The 24,459-nt window shown below is 37.5% G+C and overlaps 1 protein-coding gene across 1 annotated transcript in view; it reads left to right on the top strand.

Annotated features, from left to right (window-relative positions):
- COBLL1 (cordon-bleu WH2 repeat protein like 1) overlaps positions 1 to 24,459 on the top strand; it is a gene marked incomplete at its 5' end in the record, with an annotated part of 79,884 nt that overhangs the window by 25,561 nt on the left and 29,864 nt on the right. Inside the window, one exon of the mRNA XM_082285407.1 lies at positions 17,286 to 17,465. Within this exon, the coding sequence (XP_082141533.1) occupies positions 17,286 to 17,465 (180 nt within the window). The remainder of the gene's footprint in view (positions 1 to 17,285; positions 17,466 to 24,459) is intronic.

Genomic DNA, 24,459 nt, shown 5'->3' on the forward strand with positions numbered 1-24,459 from the left:
GAAAATCATTGCAGGAGCTTTATTTTGTCTGTCATTCTTTTAAATTAGCTTTCTAGGCCTCTGGGAGTGATTTAAGTAAGCACTGCAGTTCCGTTTGGAGCTGGAGTTCTCAGATCTCTAAAAACAACACTGTGGGTTTTTCCAGTTTGTTTCTCGATGTACTGGACTGTCGAATCCAGTAGTGACATTTAGTGTTCCAGAAAGTCTTTGCAGTACATGGCTCCCACTTCTGCTGGTTAAGGAAGATAATACTGCTTCAATTCTCCTTAATGTCAGAATAGATTGTGAAATATGGGAGGTCTGTAAAATCGTACAGAATAGTCATAACAATAATATGTTTGTTAGAGAATGCAAATTCTCTTTCCCTGCAGTTCTTTGTCATAAATGAGCTTGCTGGGCCTAAAAGATATTTTTAGCATTACAACTTTTAAATATTTGGATACTGTCTCTTTTTAACTGTGTAACTTCAGTCACAAGTCAAGTTTTCCACATTATTTGCTTTCATGATGGTTTGGCAGTGGCTATCCTCTTTTGAAGCTCTAGCACTTTAAAGAACTGTATGGTTGTTTCCATTTGTGCTTGGTAACAAGGGTATCACAATTTCTCAATGTAGTTTTTCAGTGATGGCACTTATAAAAGAAAAAAAGTCCAACAACAGCACTCAGTAATGTTTTGGGACTTAGTTCTGCCAAGCCACCAGCTTCCTTGTACCATAGCACTACGTGTGGGTGTGGGTTACCTGGAGGTGTGGCTGCACCACCTGGTGAAGGCATGGCTGGGCCAGGGCATGGCTGTGGCTTCAGCCTTAGCGTTACAGCGTAAGGAGCGCAGTAATGAGGGCACAGTGTCATCAGGTAGTAACTAGTATGTGGGTACTAAACCCCAGAGGGTTTTTAGTGCTGAGTTCCACATCTTTCACTACTATTTTAACCATGTTGTTTAATAACACAACTTACAGCGGGTAGCAGCTTAATTTGGGGGAATAACCTGAATGCAAGATTTGTGGTGATTCTATTTTTTTTCCCTCTTTCTAGATCAGAGATTTAGGGCTATCTCAGTATGCTATTAACCATATGTCATATTTCAAGCTTTGGTGGATGAGTATAAGCTGGGATTTTAAAAAAGTAATTATTTAAGCATTAATCAATGATCTTATGATAACATTGGAGCAAGAGATGCATAGTTGTTGATCCTAGCTTTTCTGTAGAGTGTTTTTGGTGTAATGTGTATTGGCAGAATTCTCTAAGTTGGTATCTTCAAAATAAAAACAAGCTGAAACTTCCCAGAGGCAGCTGAATTAGGCCTGTTCATGGCTTTCCTGCCCACATGCTCTGCTAAATATAATAATACAGTTGTTTCACAAAACGAGGGAGGGTTATAAAGGTAGCTTTACTGTGACATTAAATCTGTCTTGACAGCTTTCCCAGAAATACGAATATAGTAATTATATGATTAAACAATAAGGAAACTTTTTGGGTTGTGCACTTCCTCAGGCTATTAACCTAACCACTAATTAACCAACAGGAAATTCCAGACCTGAAAGTTTCATTAGTGCCATACTGAACTGTGAAAATATAAGTGTGTTAATGAGGATTTCATTATAGCCATCTGTAACTTGTTTTTAAATTGTGTCAAGGCAGGAAAAACATAATATACCATCTGTTACCTAGCTGTATCAAATTGACATGAAAAATACAGGAAAAAAATCACCCAGTTTACAACCCTGGTTGTCTCTTATTTCTTATATTTTATTCCTGGCAACCATTAATCCCATGACGATACTATGTACCACCATGTAGTAATGTGTCATTTATTCCTTAAATGTTGTATTTCGTTCACTTAGACAATTCTGTGTTGTAACCTGTATACCTGGGGGGGAGCAGATACTGGCCACCCAGATAATTTCTGGGTGATTAATGACCTCTTAACTTTAGTGTCATATTCTCTCAACTATGTCTAAATCACCAAAATTCAGAAGTTGAGGATTATCTTGCAGTTCTTTTTGGTTTTAAGTGAACAAAATTTCTGGATAACATCTATTAGTATGCTCTTGTTCTCTGACCTAGTGAGCATGAATTGAAGCATTTTGCTCATCAAATGCTTTTGCCACTTCTATCTTAACCCTTCTGTTCCTCTGTAGAGCTTAATTGTCACAAACAATCCTAAGTCCCTTGATTTCTGGTTCTCTTTTACCCTAAACATGAGGGAAGTTGTCATGTACCACCATGCACTTACCAAGAAATAATACGGATTCTTAATTGTCAGGTATTTGTAGGTGCAATGCAAGTGAAGCTGTAGGTGAGAAGAGCATAGTGATCCCATGGAAAAAGTTACAGAAATTGTTCTTTGGGTGGTGGGACAGGGAATTGGGACAGAAGAAGATACTGAAACAATTTTGGAATAGTGAGGCAGATCTTTTGCAGCAGATTGATGAAATAATGACTCAGTAAGGTAAAAACATGCGCTAGTGTTTGCATATTTTTGTATTGGTTGGATCTATAATGTGAAAATGAGGATAAAAGGTTGTAATTGAGGTAGAGAAGTGAAAGGGTCAGGCACCAATTTATGGGAAGTCATACTGTCAAAAGGTAGCCCAAAATACGGGCCTGTCCTTTGGTCCACAGATGTTTTCTGAGTAGGCACTCTCTTTTTTGTTTTGAATTTGCACAGCAGCTAGGACAGCTTTGTTGAGGGCTCTTAAGTACTATCTTATTCAAGACAAAAAATCTGTTTTTCTGCAGACTCATGCACCAAGCACAGTTAGAATAAAGTCACGAACTCTGATATAGTGGTGTATCTACCATGTAAGTGTCTTAAGCTGTAAAAACAGAAAAGAATCTAAGGGCTGTGCTGACCAAATGTTTGAGGAAAAGCCCTCTGGCACAGTCGTGCTCGTCCTTCAAAAGGCTCTTTCTGGTCTCTACACTAAAGCTTTTTAAGAAACTAAACAAACATGGCATAAGACAGTAAACCTTGCATGGTTATATAATTTGCCCCAGAATAAGAACAGTGATATGGTAAATGTTCTGCTATGAAGGTGAGGGCATGCCACCTTGGAGTTCTGTAGGGATTTGTGCTGGAACTCTTAATTCAACATGTTAATAATGTAGGAAAGCAGCTGAATAGTGAAGTGACACTTTGACAGTAAAAAGTTATTATTCATTGTAATAAGAGGAGATATGACTGTGAAGACTTGCAGAAAGGTTTTTCAAAAGTAAATGGATAATGAAATAAGGTTAAATTCACTTCAGATAGACTTACTACAAGTCAGTTTGCTGTGTGCATTAGCAAAGGAATAGGGAACAAAAGGGAGAACAGGATTTCGTCCATGTATAAATCTCTAATGCCAATACAGTGCATGGTTCTGGTCTCTCTCATAGCCAAAGGGATGTAGTAAAGAGACTCCTAAGGTTCAGAGAGGATCAAGAGAGATGGTCAAAGGTGAGATACGGCTTAAGGGACATGAGAGCTGAGAGACCATGTTCTTACATTTACCTTCTACATGTACCAATTTGTCGTGTTTTATCTGTTCCAAGTAAGTGAAAAGTGAACATACAACAGCACTGTCTGTTGATGATGCATGAAATCCTTAAACCAAATGGTAACTAATGGTAAAATAATTAAATACCGCTTAATGTTGAGTGATGATACAATCTAAAATCAACTTTCCTTGTTGATGTGTGACTTGCATAAGAAAAACAAGTTCTTGGTCTGTTTCCAAGGCATTTGGAAGCCTCTTGTCTATGCTCTCTTCTCCAATTCTTTTTGATATAACAAAACTATTTGCTTTTCCCTGGAGACTTGACTGTGTTGGTCCATCACAGATGAGATGTCATCTCAGTAGGTACAAAGCAACTGAAGAAACAGAGTATTTAATAGAGCAAGAATTTAATCTGGAAGAATGCCATTCTTACCCTGGTAATCTGGGTTTCCTGCTATTCTTGCTGCTTTCAGACTTTCGTTTCTCATGGATATAATTTAAAAAATATAATCATTACTATTTCAGGGTTAGATAAAGTATCAGATAGTTTTAAAAAACAGTCTTTTGTTTATAACAGTAGAGACAATAGGTTCAAAGAGTTCCCAGCTTCACAGATACATCCCTATTTGGGATATTAAATACTAGATAATTCTGAGAAGCTTTTCCATATGCAGATTATTGATACACAAGCATTGAGTTCTAACAGTGCATTTGGAATTGTGGTTTGGGGGTTTTTTTCTCCCCATTGCAAAAATACTAAATGCTCTGGGTAATCACTGACAAGTGAATCTGAAAGTATTAAAGATCTAAAAATGAATACTGCAAAGGTTTTGGTTTATTTTCCTCACTAGTACATAAAAGTCTTATCTTTTTGGTCTTGGAAACAATTCTGTGGATTAAAAAGCATGAAAGATCTGTACTGAAATGAGACCTGTACAGGGACCTCTTTAGGAAGTGTTTTGTATTTAGCCCCATAGTGTCATTCTGTTTAGAAAAATAGAATTCTTTTGCTTCTTTGAAATATACACACAAGAAATTATAAAATAAATTCAAGTTTATGGTGCATTCACATACGTTGCCTTTCGTTGCTGATACTATTACGTTGATGTTTCAGTTTTAGGAAGTGTTTGCTACAAGGCAGTGCCAGGATTTGTAATTTAAGTAGATGCTTTATGAAAAAATGAGAAGTACTTTAAAATTCTAAACAAAATTCTAACAAAACTTTTAAATTCTGTTCTTTTATATGGTGGCTTGTTGTTTGTTTTTTTTTTTCCTAATACCTTGTGTAAGTTCTCCTCCTTCCTCATCTTTTAAGATTCTTATTATTTTACCTTCCACAAGTATTGTGGGAGCCTAAAAAACAAAAACAAAACCACAAAAACCCAAACTCCCAAAAAACTAATAGTCTATGCTGAGTGATACTGGGGAAAAAGTAAAAGTAACCTCTGTTAGATGAAGGGAAAATGGCCAGGTACATACTTGTAGAATTGGAAAACTTTTCTGTCCTTTCAGGTTATCTGAAATGTTGGACACTTGCTTGTGGTCAGTAGTATTGAATTCCATTGGTCACTCCCTGAAGGAAAGCCATATGATTTTTCAACAGTGATAAATTTACTGCTTAATCTGTAAAAGCCAGAAGGAAGGTAATGCTAACTAGATAAACTGTATGTAAAATAACCACAAGATAACAGCAGGACTAAAAAAAAAAATCAGATGTTTTATTACTGTGAGTATTAATTGTATATTTTAGCCCTTAGACCCAGATAATAATTAATGCCTCCAAGTGAAATTCTCAAGTATTGTGTCCTGTGTGGGACATACCAGCCATAGGCAGTATGTTGGTGTTTTAGCCAACATTGATACCTTGTATGCACCAAACTTTTACTGGCAGTCCTGTCCTGCAAGCCTGGCTGCATCTGCATTATTGCCCTCTCCAGCTTATCCAACAAGTGAAAGGATTTTTATTCTTTTACTGTTAACTGTTGAAGTTTGGTTGCCGAGTGCATTCGACTTGGAACACAACTGATTCATCTGTTTGTTTCATTCAGCCTTACACATGTTTAGGCAAAGCTGACTTAGATTTCTGTTTTGTCTGGCATAATGCAGGATGGATGCTGGTGGTAGGACTTCTCAGGTAGCAAAGGTTAGATAAGGAACTGTCAGTAATGTTGTTTACTCAGCACACAGGCACTCACACAGGTGTTTTCCTCTCACTGAAGCAGTACTCAAGCCACTTTGAAACACACTGTGGCCTGATACAGATCTAGAAGCAACATTTACCAATGATAGAAACGTGCAGGATGTTGCCAGTGATGACAGCACTTGCCCAAAGAGCTTGTTGACTGCTTTCCTTCCCAGTCTCTGGGCAGACGCAGCTGCAAGCAGCCCTCCCATGTCTGCATGCATTAGGTCTGGCTTTGGGTAAAGGTAACTGAATTGAGAATTGATTTTAAGATGCTTTTAAGCAGCTTCTGCTTTTAACTGACAATGAGGTCAAGCTTCTGTAAATTATCCTACTTTAAACACTTCTGAGTTGGTTTTGGTTTTGGGATAGCATAAATATTGTACTTTGCTTGTGAAATTGATTTGTGAAAATCTTAAATTTCACTAACTTTGTAGGTAGTACTGATGATGAAATTAACTGGATGTAAATGGGTGTTTGCCTCTGTTGTCTAAATATTCACTAGAATATCACCTGAGGTGTTTAGTTGGATATCTCACAGTCAGAGAAATGGGGAAAGCTAAAAAGCATGGATGGAAGGACTAGTCCTAGTTCTAAAAATTCCCATTAAACTTGTTTTGCGCAAATAAAAGGGGTGCAGGAAACAGGATTGGATTCTTTTATGGTATAAAGCCACAGAAGACATAACAAAGCTACTTAATACTCTCTTTTGAATTGGCTGAAGTAGATATGTCAGGATTACAGGCTGTACAAATCTCTAGATGTACTCTGTAGGCTGTTTGGTCAGGTGGTGGGATTATAAATAGGTAGGCTTACTGATGTCAGCAGTAGCGGAAGGGAACAACGGTGAGCTTGCCATGCACACACACACACCCTCCCTTCTACCTCCATATGCTGTTGAAGGAAACTCACCTGATATTAATGGAGAAGAACCACCTGTGCTATCTTGGAGGTAAGGAGAAAAGTAGAATAATCAATTTTAGCTATTGTTCTCCCTTCTCCTTGTTTAGAGGCTGAACAGAATGGCTTCAAAGTAGTATTTGTGTTGTGCTGTCCTAACACCTGCTGTGAGGAAAAATGTTTACCAATAATGATATACCTGCAGTAGCATATAAGTCCTTGATCTTGGAGGGAATGCAGAATTCAGGTGTAGGGCAGTACATAAATTGCCAGAACTTAAATATAGGCCTGTATGAAGGAAGAAGAATTAATGTTTTTTGTCCTTTTTCAGACAAAGTATGTAGTAACTGTACAAAAGGTTTTTAAAATCCCATCTCTGGCTAAAAGATGAGGATGTGTAAAGACCTTTATCCATGTGGACAGACTGCTGAAATTTCAGTGGTACATTTGTGGTTGTAGAAGCTGTTGCCTGTTTTATTTGATACTTGGTGCCTAGAAGCTCAAAGGAGATTTTTGAGATTATTTTAATTGAGGAATGCTGTTATTTCATGCAGACTGTAAGGCTTTTCTGAGTTCTTTGATTTGCATTAATCAGATTTTGATCTAAAATTTTGTTGGGGTAAGAAGCTCCACTAGTTGCTTGTAATAGCTTGTAAAAGTTATTTTATCTTTTAGTGTTTTATATGGTAGAGTCCTTGCTGTGTATTCTGTGTTCCTTGAATATTGTATACCACTTTCATTTATCATGGAAAGCATTAAAATATTTTCTAGTATCTAAGTTGACTAAATTCCTAAATAACTGCACAATGCCAAGATAGACTTTGCTTACAGCAACAAAGAAAGAGTTTAAGAAACAGTGTTCAGTTGAATTTCTTGTAAAAGTCAGTATGCTGCTGGTGCTGTATATCTGTTAGCCTGTTAAAAACTCAGCAGTGAAGTATAGCTGTAAACTGCCTGTGGTAGTGAAAGTTGAAAAGGATGCAGGAGTGAATATAGAAGTGTAGTAGTTACAGCAAAACATTCATTAGGAAAGTTTCTTTACATTCCTCAGAGGAGACTGCTGATGATTATAATAATTCTTATATAAATAAGAATTTTTTCCTACTTCATATTTAATGCTGAAGTCCTGTACCTTTTTACAGAAGCCGCAGAGACTTTCTAATGGAAGTAAGGGGTCATCCAAAATAGCTTTGGTGTTACTGTAATGCAGGGAACCAGCTTTCTTCAAAGAAATATCTTCTTTCTTCAAAGAAATATCTTCTTTTTACTTTGCCTCTTGCGTGTTGCAAGAATCCAGTAAGGAGTGGATCCAGGGGATTTTGAGTGTGCAGATATAAGCAGAGAAAGGGGATAATGTCAGCTCTTGTGTGCAGATGGGGATGAGTTTGGAGACAAAACAGGAGCATTCATTTGGGGCCCTGAGCTGCCAACCAATGAGGGAGTTAAAGTAGGACAAAGGGGAGGGAGCTCCTGCTGTCAGTGGCTGCAAAGGTGGCCATGAGAACTGCTGGTCGGGTTTATGCTGTGAAGAGAGCTGGGATGGGACTTGTGACTCTGCTTTGTGCCACCCATTGCCCCTCACAGAGTGCCTGAGAGATGAGGCTGGGGCTCCAGCAGCAGCACTGGCATTTGAGGAGGTAGTAAATGTGACCCTGGTCCTGAAGGTAAAAGGTTTTTCCACTTTGCTTCTGGAGGACGGTGAAGACACAAGATAAAAGGCAGCTGTAAAGGATGAGCAGGAGAATCTGGTAGCAGGTAGGTACTCAAAGCATTTCTTAGTTTTGCAAGGAGTGTTAGCCCAAGATGCTCGGTATTTCTGTTAGGGGAACTAGTTACAGTCCTCATATTATGGGAGAAACCTCTTCATTACATCATACTTTTCCAGATACTAACTGCCAAGATGCTCCTCTTGAAATCTAGTAAAGAAAATCCTTGGTTTCATACAATTTCTTAGCCTAAACTTAACCCTTTTTTTCTCTTTCTTTCCTCTAATGAGCAAGGATGCCTTATTTGCTGACATTGTTGTCTATGTAGGAACTCACTATACATTCATCATGTGTCTCATAGCATCTGTGTATATATGTACATAGATACACACACAGAGATAATATTTCTAATTAATATTCTTTTTCAGGATAGGACACTTTTCTTGCTTCCCATTCCCTTCCAATGCTTAATGTCATCTCTGTTCTTCAGTTTACTAAGTTCTATTTCTTGGTTTTGTGAATGTACAAAAGATTTTAAGTGTTACCAAACTCTAGGTAGATAAAGGATATAACTGCTAAGAGAAGGCTTCTGGTGAATGAAGAACTTTCTACAAGGGAGAAACTTGTTCTGTTTGAAACACCTGCAAGAAAAATGAAAGTAAGTTGCAGTGCTTTCTAAAGTTGCATTGCTCTGCTTTCTCAATTATTCTTCCTGTATCTGAATTTTCATCTGGGAAGCAGGACTGTTGCAGTTGAACCCAGCCTTCTACAGCAGCTAAAAGGAGAGGGGTTAGATTTTTGTCTTCCCTGTTAGTGTAGAGCTTCTTAGCTGCTGCCCTGCAGTACTTTATCTGTCACCCACCTACATTTACACCCATGTACCTATATTTGAGGCATGTATGTCTGTGAGGGAAAAGGGAAGGGTCTGTGATACTGAGTGGCTCTGCTTTCCTTTTCCTTACTTTTCCCAGCCTCTAAATCTATCCAGTGCCTGCCTCCAGTGTTGCTTCTAAAACAAGATTTTGAACAGGAGAGAAAAGCAGCAGCAGCAAAGCTCAGATAAATTGACAATTCTTACTTCTATTGATGTTCAGAATAATGGCTGGAAAAGCCACGATCAGAGCTAGGTGCTTCATCTACAGGCTTTGAAAAGACAGTGGCATTGTAGCTGCTTTCATGACTGGGAGGTAACAACCAGAAGAACATTCAGGTTTTGTTCTATTTGAGAGCCCTTAATTGAACTTTCTTACTGGTCATGGAAGAAAAACAGATATATGAGCAACTTTTTTAGTTCTTGAAAAAGATTTGAGGGTTTATTTTTAGTGGAGGTAACATATGTTTGCTTGAGTTTTAAGTATTTGTTAGATTTATTAGTGTATCAAAGGTTAAGCTCCCCCCTTCAGATCAGGCTGCTCTTTGTTTTCTTTTCCTGTTTATTCAGTCAGTTATATATTACTCAATTACTGTTACAGATTTACTGCTTTCTTTTCCTTGCTCTCCTTCCATTCTGTCAGGCTGTTTTCGTAACTGTAAATATAATAAAGGCTAAGTGAGCTATACAAGGTTTTAATAGTTTTGAATGCCATTCAGATTTTTCGTTCTTTCTTTTGGTAGCAAATCTAGGCTACTTTTTTGCATGTTTTACTTTGTTTAAAGGTTGCAAAAATAGATATAAGTATCTGCTTACTGCAGATATGTCATACATGGGCATGCCAAGTTCGTATTTGTATTTTGTGTTAGCCCTACTTACTTCAGAAGCCTAAGTTCTCAACCTCTTTAGAAATAATATCATTGGAACTAATTTTTGACTTCACTTTTTTTGTTAGTTTTGATCTGTTTTGGTTTTTTCCCCAGGAGAAAAAGAAATGCTTCTCTTGGCACAACAGAATGTTTTGTAACAAAACTCTTGTATCAGAACACATTTCTGTAGTCCCTCAATAATAATAATAAACTTCATGCTAATTTAGAGGAGAAAGTATTGTTTCTTTTTAATCCTCTCTTGCCTGCTAGGATTCTGAGCTCTTGGTTCTCTTCCTAAGAGCAAAGCAACTCTTATGCATAGAGAGGAGCTAACTGTCTTTTGTTGGATGGTACAAGACAACTAAGCAGCTTTCTGTTCTAGGGAGTTGGGTCTTTCATATGTTTTAAGTGAGCTTGAAAAGATCATTGTAATATTAGTTATGATTTGGCTTTGAAGGGCGATGAATTAATATTTTTTTCTAGAAAAGTTTTAAATTTGTACTTTAATGACTTACATTATAGGTTTATACCTGAGTTACTGCCCCTTTAATGCTAAGAGAAGCACAATTAAAAACATGCCCATAATACAGATTTGTGTTTATGTTGTCTCAGAATTGCCTCTTTTTCCTTGTAATGAGAGAAAACATTTAATGAATTATGGCTCAAATACAGTCGCTTCTGTTTTCAAGACTGTCACTGCCATGGGGACAAATAATCAGAGGGGGCAAGTGTCTGTTCCAAATGGTCTGGAGGGAACTGAAGGATTCATTTGCTGCTTTCTTGCTTTTAGTGTGAACCAGACATCCAGAGATTCCATTAAGCTTTCACCTTACTGTCATGGTTACCGTCCCAGTTCTGTGATTTATTTCTCTCTAGGATAAGACTTTAAAAAAAAATCTTCACAGCAATGAGGCTAGCTGGGGAGTGGGGGGAGGGGGAGGGGGTAAATCCACACATCCATTGACCAGGGAAGCTTTTTCTCTCACAAGATCTTTGAAAACATGTCCTGGTTCCAGGGATGCCTCATTTTCTTGATCCACTTTATTTATGGAAAGAGAGTGGAAATGCACTTTACTTTTTTTTTGCTTCCTTTATAGCAGTCATCTGAATAAAGGCACGAGTAAGAGAACATCTGCAGGTGATTTGTTGTTTGCTGGAACCTCCCTGAGTAAATCCATAGAGATAATCTTCAAAGATCACTTAATTAGTAATATTATCACCAATAGTGTTATTACTGCCATGTCAGTTGATATATCACTTGCACAATGAATTATTGTGCTGGCAGAGATATATACCCAGTGCCTTATTTGATGCCATATTGTTTTTCTCTATTATTTTTAAAATACCAGTATTATTTACAATATTTGTATCCTTTCAGTATTGGGAATCTGTATAGAGAAGTGCCCTGTAAAATAACCCATTATCACAAAAGATTTACAAACTGTTCATGCTTGTTCCTCTATCTGGAAATTGAAGTTAAAATGTATTTTTGAACTTGTTTTTTTTCTTGGTACCTCTTGAGCCACCTGCTAGACTGTGCATATCTGTACAATATGACCTCACATTCTTCCCCAGATAACTAAATGGATGAGTTTAGAATCTGAAAGATCATATTTCTCTCTGGAGCAGATACAGCAAATATTTTTCCTTTCTATTGTCCTACAGGTATCATAAGCCTGGCTTGAGGGGATAACCTAAGAATGGACATTGTTTGACTCTCATTGATCCATACCTTGATCTTAACATCTAACTGGTGCTTTTATAGTAAAAATAAAGAGAGAGATTGTATATCAAACAGTGATATTGATGTTGAGATGAAAGCCCAGTATCAAGGCTGATAGTCATGCTCTGGGGCTGGCACAGCAAATATTTGGGCTGCTTAATGTTAAGGAGAAATATTAGAATACTACTGTATATCTAACTTCAAAGTAACCTTTTTGAAGCACTAAATGGCATCCCAAATTTTATATAGAAACCTGTGTTCCTGGTAATAATTTAGTGAAGATGAATAGAATTTATTTTTAAAGTATTTTTTCGTCTATACTTATGCCTGAAATACATAACAGTCATTTTTTGAGTGACCTGCCTTGGCAACTTCAGTCATTTGCTGGACTATGAGGAGCAGATCAGATAGTAATGCTGCAGTTGTCTCCAAGCTTTTTCCTAGCAAGCAGTGTTTGATCTTGAAGATTTGCAGTGGTGATGCTGTGAAACCATTATCCACAAAGAGAGAACAGAATAAACTCAGTCTAGAAGACAAATTTGTTGTGTTAGTGTTAAAAGATGAGTGTTGGGCTGGGAACGCCTGTAGGTGAAAATAGGAGCCTAAATATTTTGTATACCTGTTGGCCGAAATTGATGTTAAAAAACCCAAATCCACGTTTTTAATATAGGCCTGAACTCTTGTTCAACTGTTCCTTGGCTGTCTGCTTCTATGACGTGGTGGTGAAACAGCATTATTGTAATAGTCAGGAGAGCATTATAATAATTGCTTGGGATGAGAAGTCGAAGACAAGAAAAGGTCTAGAAGAAGTTTTGTTGCAGTGGCCTTTTTCAAAACTCTCATGCTATGATCTTAGTAGAGTTAGATCCTTTTCTGACTTTGAGTGAAAATAAAACAGAGTGCTTTTTGTACTTGTGGCAAATATAATTTTGTAAAGTTTGATTAAAAAAAAAAAAGTAATTGCTTTTTGAATAAATCAGTGTTCTTCATAGTGCCATAAGTCAAATTAACCAACTGAAGTGTATGTGTTGTGCTTAGAAGGTTTTTAATGCACTATGTTTAGTGAACTATTTCAGTACCTGAGAGATGACCGAATTTCAAGTGAGATCCTTATGACCTATCCTGTCCTAGGTGAATGCCATAGGAAACCTGAGAAAAGGTTCTGATGTTGGAGGTTAGATTCAAAATAATTTCAGTGAGAGTGCTATCAAGCTGTCTTTGTATACTCTCATGTAATTGTCTTCCAAATTGGAAGTTAAGTGCTGTAAACAGTAATATTCCTTGATGCTGTAGCCTTTGATTGTACACTAATCCAGCAGATAGATTTCCTCTTTTTCTTTTTTTCCCTCCTTTTTTTTTTGGGAAAGAGGTCCTTATTGAAAGGAAGTGCTGGTGAAAACTGGAATATCCAGGTCCAGTTCAAGTATTTTTCATTATTTTATGGTGCCTTTCTCTAGTTACTGATAGTTAAAAATATACTGCTTGTAACTTTCTAACAGGATTTTTTTGAGAAATCGAATAAATAGATGCATTTATTTACTGTGTCAGACTTTTATTTTAAAAAGGCTTCTAAGCATCCAGATCACTGACATTGTTATTTTTTTTCTTTGCAAGCAGGAAAGCTGTTGAGATACATCTGTGACATTTTATTCTGTTGAAGTGGGATTTGAAGCACATAAAATGTTGACCTTATGGTCTTGGATTTGATTTAAAGATGCACTGTTTCTCTTAAAAAATTATATTCTTCTATTTATATTTGGCTGAAAGAATTCTTTAATGCAGGAATTGTATTGTCATATAGACCGGCAGGAATTGCTGGTGGGACTTCAGAAATTTAAAAATCTAAGAGATAGGAATCAGTTGTCTGGGGAACAGTATAATCTCTACTAGATGGGAACCAGCTGAGTACCTTGGCATAAGCAGTGGGCTCCAGATGCTTTGGTAACAAGGGAAATAGAAACTCTGCCCAGGCTGCACCACCTTGTGTTTGTGGGTCCCTGTGAGAGCATTGTGGGTGTCCCTCTGGCTGCCTTGTCCAGGGCTAGGAAGAATCAGAGAATAAACATTTATTTATTTTTTTGCTTTGGCTCCAGCAGTTGTTTAAACAGCAAATTTATGTAGAAGATAATATGTTGCTGGAGTTGTTTATCTTATGATAATCAGTGTGGAGCACATCTCTTCTAGAGAGGTGGGATTAGACAGTTTCAATGTCTGGTGTATAGGGAAGGTTAGCCAGTTGATGGGACTGGGACCCGTGGGGACAAGGAATGAGTGAGGACCCACATCGTGTAGGATACTGTAGCACAATTTCCAGAGGAGTTCTTACTGTTATTGAGCTGTGGCCTCATTTGGTTAAAAATTTCTCTTTTAATTCCCTCTGTATTAACTAATTCATAGCTAAATATGCTGCACTTTGATTCTTCCTGCAGCTTTCCTGTAATTCTGTCATAGCCGTGAAAATGAAGAGCATGTTTTTGATTGTTCTAACTCCTTCTAATGTTTATTTTGAAAATTAGAACAGGTTGGCTTAGGTTCTAGCACATCTGGAAGCTATCTGAACATGAAAGGTGCTGGGAGTAAGACCACTTACTGAGCACCTTTTTTCTGGCCGCTGAAGTGTTGTTTTTATATGATGGGGAATTACTCTCTTTGTTATGATTGTATTTTGTCTTACTAAATATAAGGTTTTGTTTTCAGGAGAAGAAACTAGGTTAACATCTCTCTGCCTTTTTTGCAAAATCATTACAAATCAACAGCTCTGCTGGTTTGCTGAGTACCTGGTATATGTTAAGAGACAAGAGAGAACCAGGCTTCTGTTGGTTCTTTATGATGGAGAAGTATTTGAAATGATGGTATAGACTTGGAGTTACTTTTGGTGTTAGGATAAAAAGTTGTGTGGAGGACGCCTTGGTGAGAAAATCACTTTCATCGGCTTCTTGAATTGCAGAGTAGGAGAGGAGGGTTTGTAGGGAAAAACTACCCCTGCAAGTATATTTCCATCTTCACCTGTTTATGTAATCATGGTCACCTGGATTGTCCTTGCTGCTCAGTACCAGCTCTGGGGCTGGGAGTGCAGCCCAGCCTGCCAGTCAGGCAACTACTCCTCTGGTAAGGTAGACACAAACTCAATTAATGAAAAAGCAGTGAGACCAAATGCAAATACTTTGGGCTAAGAAAGAGAGATGAGAGAACTGGTGAGAGCTGAAGAAAAAACAGACATGGCATCTGGAAACAGAAAATGAAAGCATTGGAATCCCTGTTGTTTAATAAGAGGTTGCCAAAACTTGGCATGACTTCTGAGAAAGTAAACTTGGGATTTTTCCTCCTTTGTGTGGGGTGGGACGTGTAAGCATAACTAACCATAAAGCACATTCAGATTTTCTAGAGATGGGTGGGGTATGTGGCTCTGCACTGGGGGCTGCGAGGCTTCAGTGACCTTGTTAGACCACCTGACCCCGTGTGTGTGTTCTTTATAAATACATGGAATTTCAACTATTGCATATGTGTTTTGGTGAGAGTATTTGGTCAGTTTTAGCTCTATACAGTTTAAGTTAGACACTGTATGAATAAACCACATTTATTGCTGTGTGTCATTAAGCACTCTGGTGATAGTGTTCCAGTGATAAAATTGCATTTGTTTACTTAATGGAAGATAGAGTCCACTATCATTTGAAAATAAATCTTTCTGTGACTCTTCTTCAAAGATTACATTCTGAGATAAAGAGCTTTTAACAGTCATTTGAAGTTAAAGGTGTAAGAAAGAGTAAAGAAGCGGGGACAAGCAGTACTGGTTCACTTTGGGGTTTTTGGTATTAATGTCACAGGGTGAGTTTTTATGTTTTTGAGATTTTATTTATTTCTAATAGTTGTACTGATGCTCTGTACTAGCTAATAATTTATGTTTGACAGTTATATGAAAGCTAAATATCTTGAAAAAAAAAAAACCCCAGAGAAGGCAGGGAGGAGTACAAAGAAGTTTGATTCATACATTTTGCAATGTTCGTGGAACAACCCAGGCAAGCTGCTGTAGAGACCAAAGTCAGATTTTCAGCTTATGTTGCACATCTTGAATTGCATGCAGAGCACACCAAACTAATTTAAAACATTGAGAGAGGAGGTATAAATCTTGAATGTGGATCCTCGTTCAGTGTTTTTGGAGGCCTGTGAGTACTCTGGATTAGCTCTGAGGGTCTGTGAATAGTTAATTATTCAGCACAGAGTTCTGAAGTTCAAAACTCTAAGCACTTTCAGCAACAGATCGGTCATGTGAAGCCTCGTTACAGTTGTTTTTTGCAATGCTGCTCTGGACCTTGTTTGTTCTTCATTGTGAGCGACTTTAAACTGTTTTCCCAGGAAAGGTTTGTGTTTCTGTTTGTATGCTAGCATTTTTGTTTTAATTCTGTAGGACAGTTATAGGAGTTAATTTCTTTCCCTAGGTTTAAAGTAAACAAACTTCGGTACAGCTCCATCTAAATGACGAGCATATTTTTGGAACCTTTCTGTATTATGTTTGAAATGTCTTTTAACTTTCTGTGAATGTGGCTCCATTCAAGAATGTTTGTAAGAAATTCAAAAGCTGTCATGAGGTAATGTGTCTTGACTCTGTTTTGGTTTTGTTTCTAGTGATAAAAGTCTTAATAATAGTATCTTTTCCTTCTGAATGTCCTTCTTTCTATAATATAATTGTGGAGAGTTATTTAAATAAAGGGAGATGTTGGACTAGATGTTGTGGGACATGAGAATCCTGCATTCAGAATTTACTGTAACATGCATATATTAAGAGATGCAGAGAGTTTTAGACTGTTTTAGACTTTTTTTTAAAGTGAATTAAGTACATCTTATTTAGTGGTCAGTCCTTGTATTCAAGAGTAAACTGTCTGGTCACTGACATGGGAAAGGGTATCGACAAAATTAAAATAGGAAATCAACATAGGTGAGGGGAATATATGAAAGCATATTGTGACTGAAATGTCAAGAAATATTACAACAAAATAGAATTGGTTACACTGGTTTTTTTTTTATTACTATATAGAAGTTAAATAATCTAGAGTTGGTAGTATTTCTTTGAATAATTTTAATAACTAAAAGAAGAATTTAGGGAGGAAAAGTTTCACTATTTGCTCCAGTATCTATCCTATATTAAGCACACTGGTAGTGCAATTTGGCTTCATACTGTATAGTACAGTATTTCTGTTTATACTAATCCAATAAATCTCTTAGGAGAATGCACAAATAGGGTCTTTGCATAACCCAAGGGAGAAAAAAACCAAAACAACTAACTAATTTACTTTTTTATGGTACATTAAAGAACTCTTTTTGGCTTGATGTTTATTGGGTGCTTTTTTTTTTTTTGTGATGGATACCTTAGCCTGTTTTGTCTCCTGTCACCACTGTTTGTATGTTTAAAATATTCTCTCATCCCTTTGTTGCACATACTGCTTTAGAAAAGAATAAAGTGTTGTTCGTTTCTGTTTGGAGACTTGTTAGTTTGCCAGTATGGAATCATATGTATAAATGCATACTTGATTTTAAATTTTTATCTATTTATTTCAGAAGAAAATCTAAAGCACCACCTCCTCCATCTGAAACAAAATCCATTGCTGTTTCTCCGTTTGATAACACAGAGCCACCCAACCTCATCATGGAACAGAAAGAGAATGTAATTGATAAAGATATTGAATTATCAGTGGTCCTGCCAGGAAATGTGATCAAGTACACTACAGTTAATGGGAGGTACGTTACACAGAATGATAGTCTTGTTTAATTGTCTTTTTTTTTGCTTAAGTTTACTTCAGCCTTCATCCAGGTTATAATCATTTGGTAAAATACATGACTTGTGTAAGCCTGAACATTAAGTGTGTCCAAAGAAGAGCAGTGAAGTGAAGTGTCAAGATCACAAGTCTTAGGAGGGTTAGGGTTACCTGGGGGAGCTGGGGCTGTTTAACCTGGAGAGGAGGCTCAGGAGGGACCTTATTGCTCTCTGCAGGTACCTGAAAGGAGGTTGTAGCCAGGTGGGGTTTGTCTCTTCTACCAAGTAACAAGTGATAGAATAAGAAGAAATTGCCTAATGGGCCTCCCCAATAGTGAGTTTTAGGTTGGATATTCGGAAAAATTTCTTCATGGAAGGGGTTTGAGAAGCACTGGGACAGGCAGCCCAGAGAACTAGTTTAGTTGCCATCCCTGGAGGTATTTCAAAGATAATGTAGGTGTGGTATTTAAGGACATGGTTTAGTGGTGGACTTGGCAGTGCTGGGTTAATGGCTGGACTTCATGATCTTAAAGGTCTTTTTCAATCTAAATGATTCTGTGATTCTACTATGATTTTTGGGTAGATATGGAAACACCTACTTTATAAATGTACCTACCATTTTGGAAGCCTGGTTTTTTGAGCTTCCGAAATTCTGTATAGTACCTGATGGTATGTGTAGCCACATCTGTTGTTTTTTCTAGTCACTAAAAATCTCTATAAAATATTGGATTGTATGATTCAGTGAGTTTTCCGACATGCATTTTGCTTTTTAAAGAGAAGTTTGTTCATCCTATTTGGGTACAAAGTTGTGTTCAGCACTTGCTCAGCACTGCTACCTGTAAACTACTAGCAGTCCTCAAAAAAGCATGTCATCATTTCAGACAAAATCTGTAATGCTTCAAAAAAAATTTATAGCTATAAATATATCTCCAAACCCTTTGGATTTCTTACAACAATTATGTTTTGCTTAAGCTGGTTTTACTTTGGAATGCATATTTCAGAGTGTTAATTGGTAGGATAGATTGTGCATGTAACTGTCAAGTCACCTTTGGTTCAGAAAGACCTAAACATTTACTGTTGAGCTGAAATCATAAATCCTGGGACTTAAAATGTAGGTCTAGTTAGAAGAATCCTGTGCAAGGCTGTGTATGGATCACAGCAATTTGGATGCCAGTTCATTGCTATCCTAAGCTGAAATAAACAAACCTCTTTGTATATTGTCCTTGTGTTAGTGTATGGCCCATGTCTTTCCTGCTGAAACCAAGCAGGCTGACTTATTTATTCATTCAAACCAGGTACTGTAAATGTGTGCTTTTACCTACTTCTTAATGAGAGGTGAAGTCTGGCATGAGTCTGCACGCTGTCATTTGCTAGAGTTCATGAGGTTGTTGCTTAGACATCAAATATCATCTTGTTCACCAGAACTACAGTGGGTCTTTTTACGCCTCTCCCTGACTTTGTGATTTTTAGGATAACTTAAATGTGAGGTTTTATTTCTCAGAAGAAATTTTCTGAAATAATGTGAGTATTTGATGCTTTATGGTGTTTCTTTCCAGCATGTTTATAGTAAGGAATACTGCAATCTGTAAATGTGGTGCCTTCCTGATTTTAAACCTTCTTAGACATGAGGCTCCATGTGTACACTGTCAGGAACTTCTTGTTCTTCTTTTTGTTCCCTTTGTCCACGCTTACAAGTACCATGGGCCCTCTCTCATTCTTTGCTCAGAACAAAGTGCCAGAAAGGAATGTTGCATCTATCTTCACTTGGTCAGATTACATTGCGTATAATTATTCAGTGTTTGAGACAGGCTTTACAGGCTTATCAAGAATTGCACTCGTTTCCCAATCAGTTTTATTATCCCACAGTTATGGGATTTTTCAATTAAGATGCTGTATATGATTGATTTCATACATGGCTGTCTTGCAAATAAGAACCAGTTTTAGCACTGCTAGGCTCATCTCAGAATGAGGGGAAATGTGCAGGACCTGCAGTCCACTGTGAAACATTTTTCAAGCTATCATTTGTTCCAGCTTTGCTCTGTCTTTAAGTCATATATTGTGAACAAATAGGCAAGTTCCCTCTAGAAATGACATAAACAGGCAAATTGTTACTTTGCCTCTTTCTTCATTCATAATTGGAGGTGAGCAGCTCTGAAGGTCCTGAGGAGACAACACCTTTTAAATCTCATACTAGAAAAAGCAAAATGGTGAGTTTTAACAGCCATGTGCTCAAATTCCATGCTCCACTAGAAGAAACCTTTTGTTTCAGATTGAGTTCGTTTGCTCCCTACTTTGGCATAGTGGATAGCAAGAGAGAGCTATGTAGCACAAAGCAAGGTGTTAGTGAGATAAATATCCTGATTATGTAGAAGTAGGTAGAAGAGGATCAGAATGAAATTCAAAAGAAGAATTAGAGAAGAAGATTCCCAGAGAAGAATTATTCATTCTTGGGTTGATCTAAAGCAACTAAAGCGAAAGACTGAGAAAAGGAAGAACTGAAATAAGTCATTCCTCATTCTGCAATTTCAGGAATGGGTGGATTCTCTTATTGAAGCCTGTACACCAATTCGTACTTTGCAGTAGTTGGTGATAGAGATTCAGTTCATCTCTTCAGAGTCTGACAGTGATGTGTGCACTCTGATAACAGGGTTTGTGAAGGGGGATCTCAGGCAAGCAGTTGTTTTAAAGCAACAACCACTCCCCCACCTCAAATGTGGTAAGAGCAATGAGTGGTAGGAAGTGAAGGTACAGTGTTCTGAAAAAGGAATAGAAAGATGAGTGGAGCTTTTTGTTGGTTTTGTTTTGTTCTGCTTTTGTTTAATTGGAACATTTTTCAGAGTGATTTAATAGCATAGAGCTGAAGAATTTTTTTGCAGCCAAAGGAGGGAAAAAACCCAAACCCAACTTGAAGAATTTTTTTTTTTTTTTAGCAGCCTAATCAGTTTGATAGCTTTTTTTGTTTATCCACAGGGAATAAATGCAGAGTTTGAGAAAGTTTTCTTGAAATTGTATAGTTTCAGTTGTATGCATCAGTAAATTAACTTAGCAATTTCAGGAGCCAATATGATAATGACATATTTAATTTGGAAATGGTGTATTAAAAAAATAGTTGTGCAGGGTAGTATGTTTGGGGCTTCAGTTTCAGATCTCTTTTAGAGAGACCTTAGCTTTGCTGAATTTGTTTTGTATTATAAGAGTCCTTTGTGAGGTTTCATTTGCTCCATTCTTAAGTATTTCCATTTATTAAAATATTAATAAACCATTGGTTTACTCTCTGTAGCTAGCTGGTGAATAACAAGCTTTGTTGTGTTGCCCTACTTTTCAAAACCTATTGTATTTAAATTTGTTAGTAACAGATTTTGTGAGTTTTGGTGGGTTTTGTTGTTCTCTATGAAAACAAGTGTCTTTTTTGCTTTAGATAATTGAATTAGCAAATATTTTTGCAAGGAGGGCCATGAAACCATTATAATTAAGTAAATGGAGATCTATAGAAAGCCTGTGTGTAGGTTTCTTTTCTCTTTAATATTCCACCCCTACTTAGGGATACTTTTGGTGATTATTGAGACAGTTTTGTTTGTTTGGTGGTGCTTACTGCAGATCTCATGATGGGAAGACGTAGTTCCTAAAGTTTGATTGTATCAGAAATCTAGAATCTCAACTTTTTTTAAGTAGCAAATTTCTAGCCCTTGTTTTTGGAGAGGAGTTTGGCAGTTTGATGCTTTTTTTTTTTTTCCCTTTAAACAGTTGAGCACTTGAAGTGACACCTTACACTGTTAATTACAATAATAACAGGCTTTGATACATTCCAGTGAATGTGTAGTTCTAGTGAAGGTTCATCCTTTAACTATCAGCTATGTGATGTAATGAGAGGCTGCTTTTAGCTACATTTTATTGTTATTTAGTCAGGTAGGAACGACCAGAGAAAAATAGATGAGAGATGAAGGGTGCAGGAATATGTAAATATATTTACACTCAGAGATTTCCAGAAAACCTAGAGTAATTTAGTGAAGTTAAGTTGCAAATAAGTATTTTACTGAAGTAGATAGATAAAGAAGGACTAGCAGATGATGTCATCTGAGGTAGGTGATGGCCACTTCTTGGTGGTTTGCTAAATATTAATTATGGAAGCTGTTAAATGTACTGTGATACATATATTCTTCCACCTTTAATCCTTGCAGACTTTAGGAAAAAAGAGTTTTACTGTAGAGGGATTCCTTGTGGAATAGGGGCGTATGATACCCCTGGAAAGATTGGAGAATCCAGGGTTGCTGAGGAAAAGCCCCTGAACTGGCCCCTGGCTGCAGGCAGGCCTGGAAAGCACCTGGCTGCAGGCAGCCCTGAGAGTCCTTGGCAAAGTTATACAGTGGTCATCCCCCCGCGGATTAGAGGCCGTCTAGAGGCATTGGGCGTGAATCTTTGCAAAAGGAGATAAAAGCTTGCATAGTTGAACAATAAAGGGAGAACAATGCTCAAATCGTATCAGTGTTCGTGTTGTTACTCTGGCCAGCTCTCTGGACTTGGTCCCTATTATTTTACTAGTTTTGGAGTCTATGATTACAAGAAGAGCTTGTTTGGTTGGTTTTTTAATCTCGGTGGGAATATCTCTCTGAAGCAGTTGTTGGAAGATGTCTTGCCTGCAGTGGAGTGGGGGGACTTAAAGTCCATCTTCCTCCAGTCAAACACATTGTTTCTGGAAGTACCAATGGAAAGCAAATTTGTACTGAATCACTGTTCTCATGTACTAATTTGCATGTACCTGTTGTTTGTGAGCAGCTGGTACTGACTTATCATTCTGTCACTTGCTGTGTGACTGGTTAATGTGAGGGCTTGCCCCTGTCACTGTGGTGCATTTCCATGGGATGGCTTTCTGGGATCCTTGCTTGTGAATTCTTGCTCTGGTCATGTTTAATAATCTTACTTCTCTCCAGTAGCTGAAGGGCAGCTTTTAAAGCCAGTGTATAAAAATTCACCAGAAAAAAAAGGTAACAAGTAACTTATTGGGTACACTAAGTAGCCAGAAAGACCACTACAGAAGTTGTGTCTGCAGCCTCCTCTGGCTCCCTCCTCCTCGGCCCTGCCCTGCTCTGCCCCCAGTGAGATGGGGGAATGATGATATTTGCATTTGCAGCCCTTTTCTTCTTAGGGTGGGATGGATGTACTTGTTTCATTAGGGATTAGAAGTACAAGAAATGGAGTATTTCCTCCTTCTGTCTTGTAACTGAAGCAGGTTGTGCTATATACAGGAGATGAATTGAAATAAACTTTCTGATTTAGCAATGTGAAAGGGGAGGTGTAGTTGTTATTCTGCATTTTGCATGGTATTCCTCAGACTGTCACAGATCATCTAGGTGGAAGTATGGGAGTATATTACATTCTCCTATGCCTCTTCAGACCATCTGAAACTGCTTTTCCACACATTGCAGTACCATTTCTGTATGGGGGTTTTTTTGTTTTATTGTTCCTCCTGCCTTTGTCTCCTGAGGCAACTGTTCTCCTGCCACTTAAGCAGGCAGAAGCTTTCCTCTGGAAAGGAAATATCTGTCAGCCTTCAAACAGTTTCCATCTTCTGAAAGTGCAGCATGTGCACTGGAGAGTTCAGCCCTGCTGCTAGAAATCAGAAGACAGTTTGCTTATGGAACATTTGTCCTTTAAGAGGAAGGGAAACGGGAATGATATTCTAGGGTAAATTAAAGAGGGGAATAATTCAGTGTTTACAATAACTTTTAACATTGAGTCATTCGTAATTATTTTTACAGAGCTGCATCATATGAAAAGTCTGCTTTAACTTACTGCTTAATAAATATATTCATGATCTTTGTTATCTAGAATTCTGCTTCATCTGATGGTTCTTTGTAGAAGCTATTTCCACATTTGTCTGTGCTATCAGAATACTTGCCTCTGTTATGAGATTACATCTAGAATTTAAGATTTCTGATAAAGCCATACCAGCCAAACCCTGTATTTCTCATAGACACTTCAGCATTTTTTTCAACATACCATTTGATTGCTTCACAAGAATACTATTTTCATAATGTCCTTGTGAGACAGAGCAGGTGATGGATTTCCTTGTTTATAGCTGTAACTGAAAAATGCAGAGGGTGTCACAATGAAATTGTCCTTACCCACCTCAAAAGAAAATTATTGAGGAATAATCTGATAGTGCTATAACTTAATTCAGTTCTGTAACACGAAAAGTAAGGATGTTCTCCTTACTTTTGGTCTATTTAAACATCTATGACACTTCCGTTTCAAGTACAACTTCAATAGATGTATTTCAGTAGCAAATGGAAATAGCCTGTCTTAATACCCTGTTCTGCATGTTCTTCATTAAGCACTGAGGGAACAAGGACATACAGGTACTGACTACATCTGACAAGTTCTGTTGGCCATTCTTCATTGCAGGAAGGACACCTTGCATCACACAGAGCTTCTAAAGAAATGGCATTTGCCTACTATATTGTCATTTAGCTTTTTTCTTGCTGTTGGTATTAAGAACCTAGATAATTCTGGAATCCCTAATGCAAGACCTTCTTGAAATATGACTTTCTCAAACCTCATTTCTCCTGCATCTTCCAAGTGGCTCATGCACAGACTTTCTGAAAATAAAGTCCTTTGTAACTCAAAATGGATATAAAAATGCCAAGCTTTGCAAAAGAACTCTTTTTAATGAATAACAGAGTATTTATCACCACTGTTAAAGTTCCCACTAACTGTCAAATGAGGTGACTAATCCACATGTCCCTGTTGACCTCAGGAAAAGCTTCGCACAAGCAAGCAGGTCCCACTCTGCTCAAGTACTTGGCATACTTTTGTGCAAACTGGTTTCATTTTCTTTTTAGTGGCTTTTTTTGGGAATTGGCCTTTTTTTTTTTGTAATTATGTTTTTTTTAAAGCTCAAAGATATTTAAAGTTGGTGTCTGGCAGTAATTGTTTAGTCCTGGAAGGGAAAGGATGACTTGGATTAAATGTTTAGCTGCT

This window comes from Coloeus monedula (assembly GCF_965178545.1).
Source record: "Coloeus monedula genome assembly, chromosome: 7".
Taxonomy (NCBI): Eukaryota; Metazoa; Chordata; class Aves; order Passeriformes; family Corvidae; genus Coloeus; species Coloeus monedula.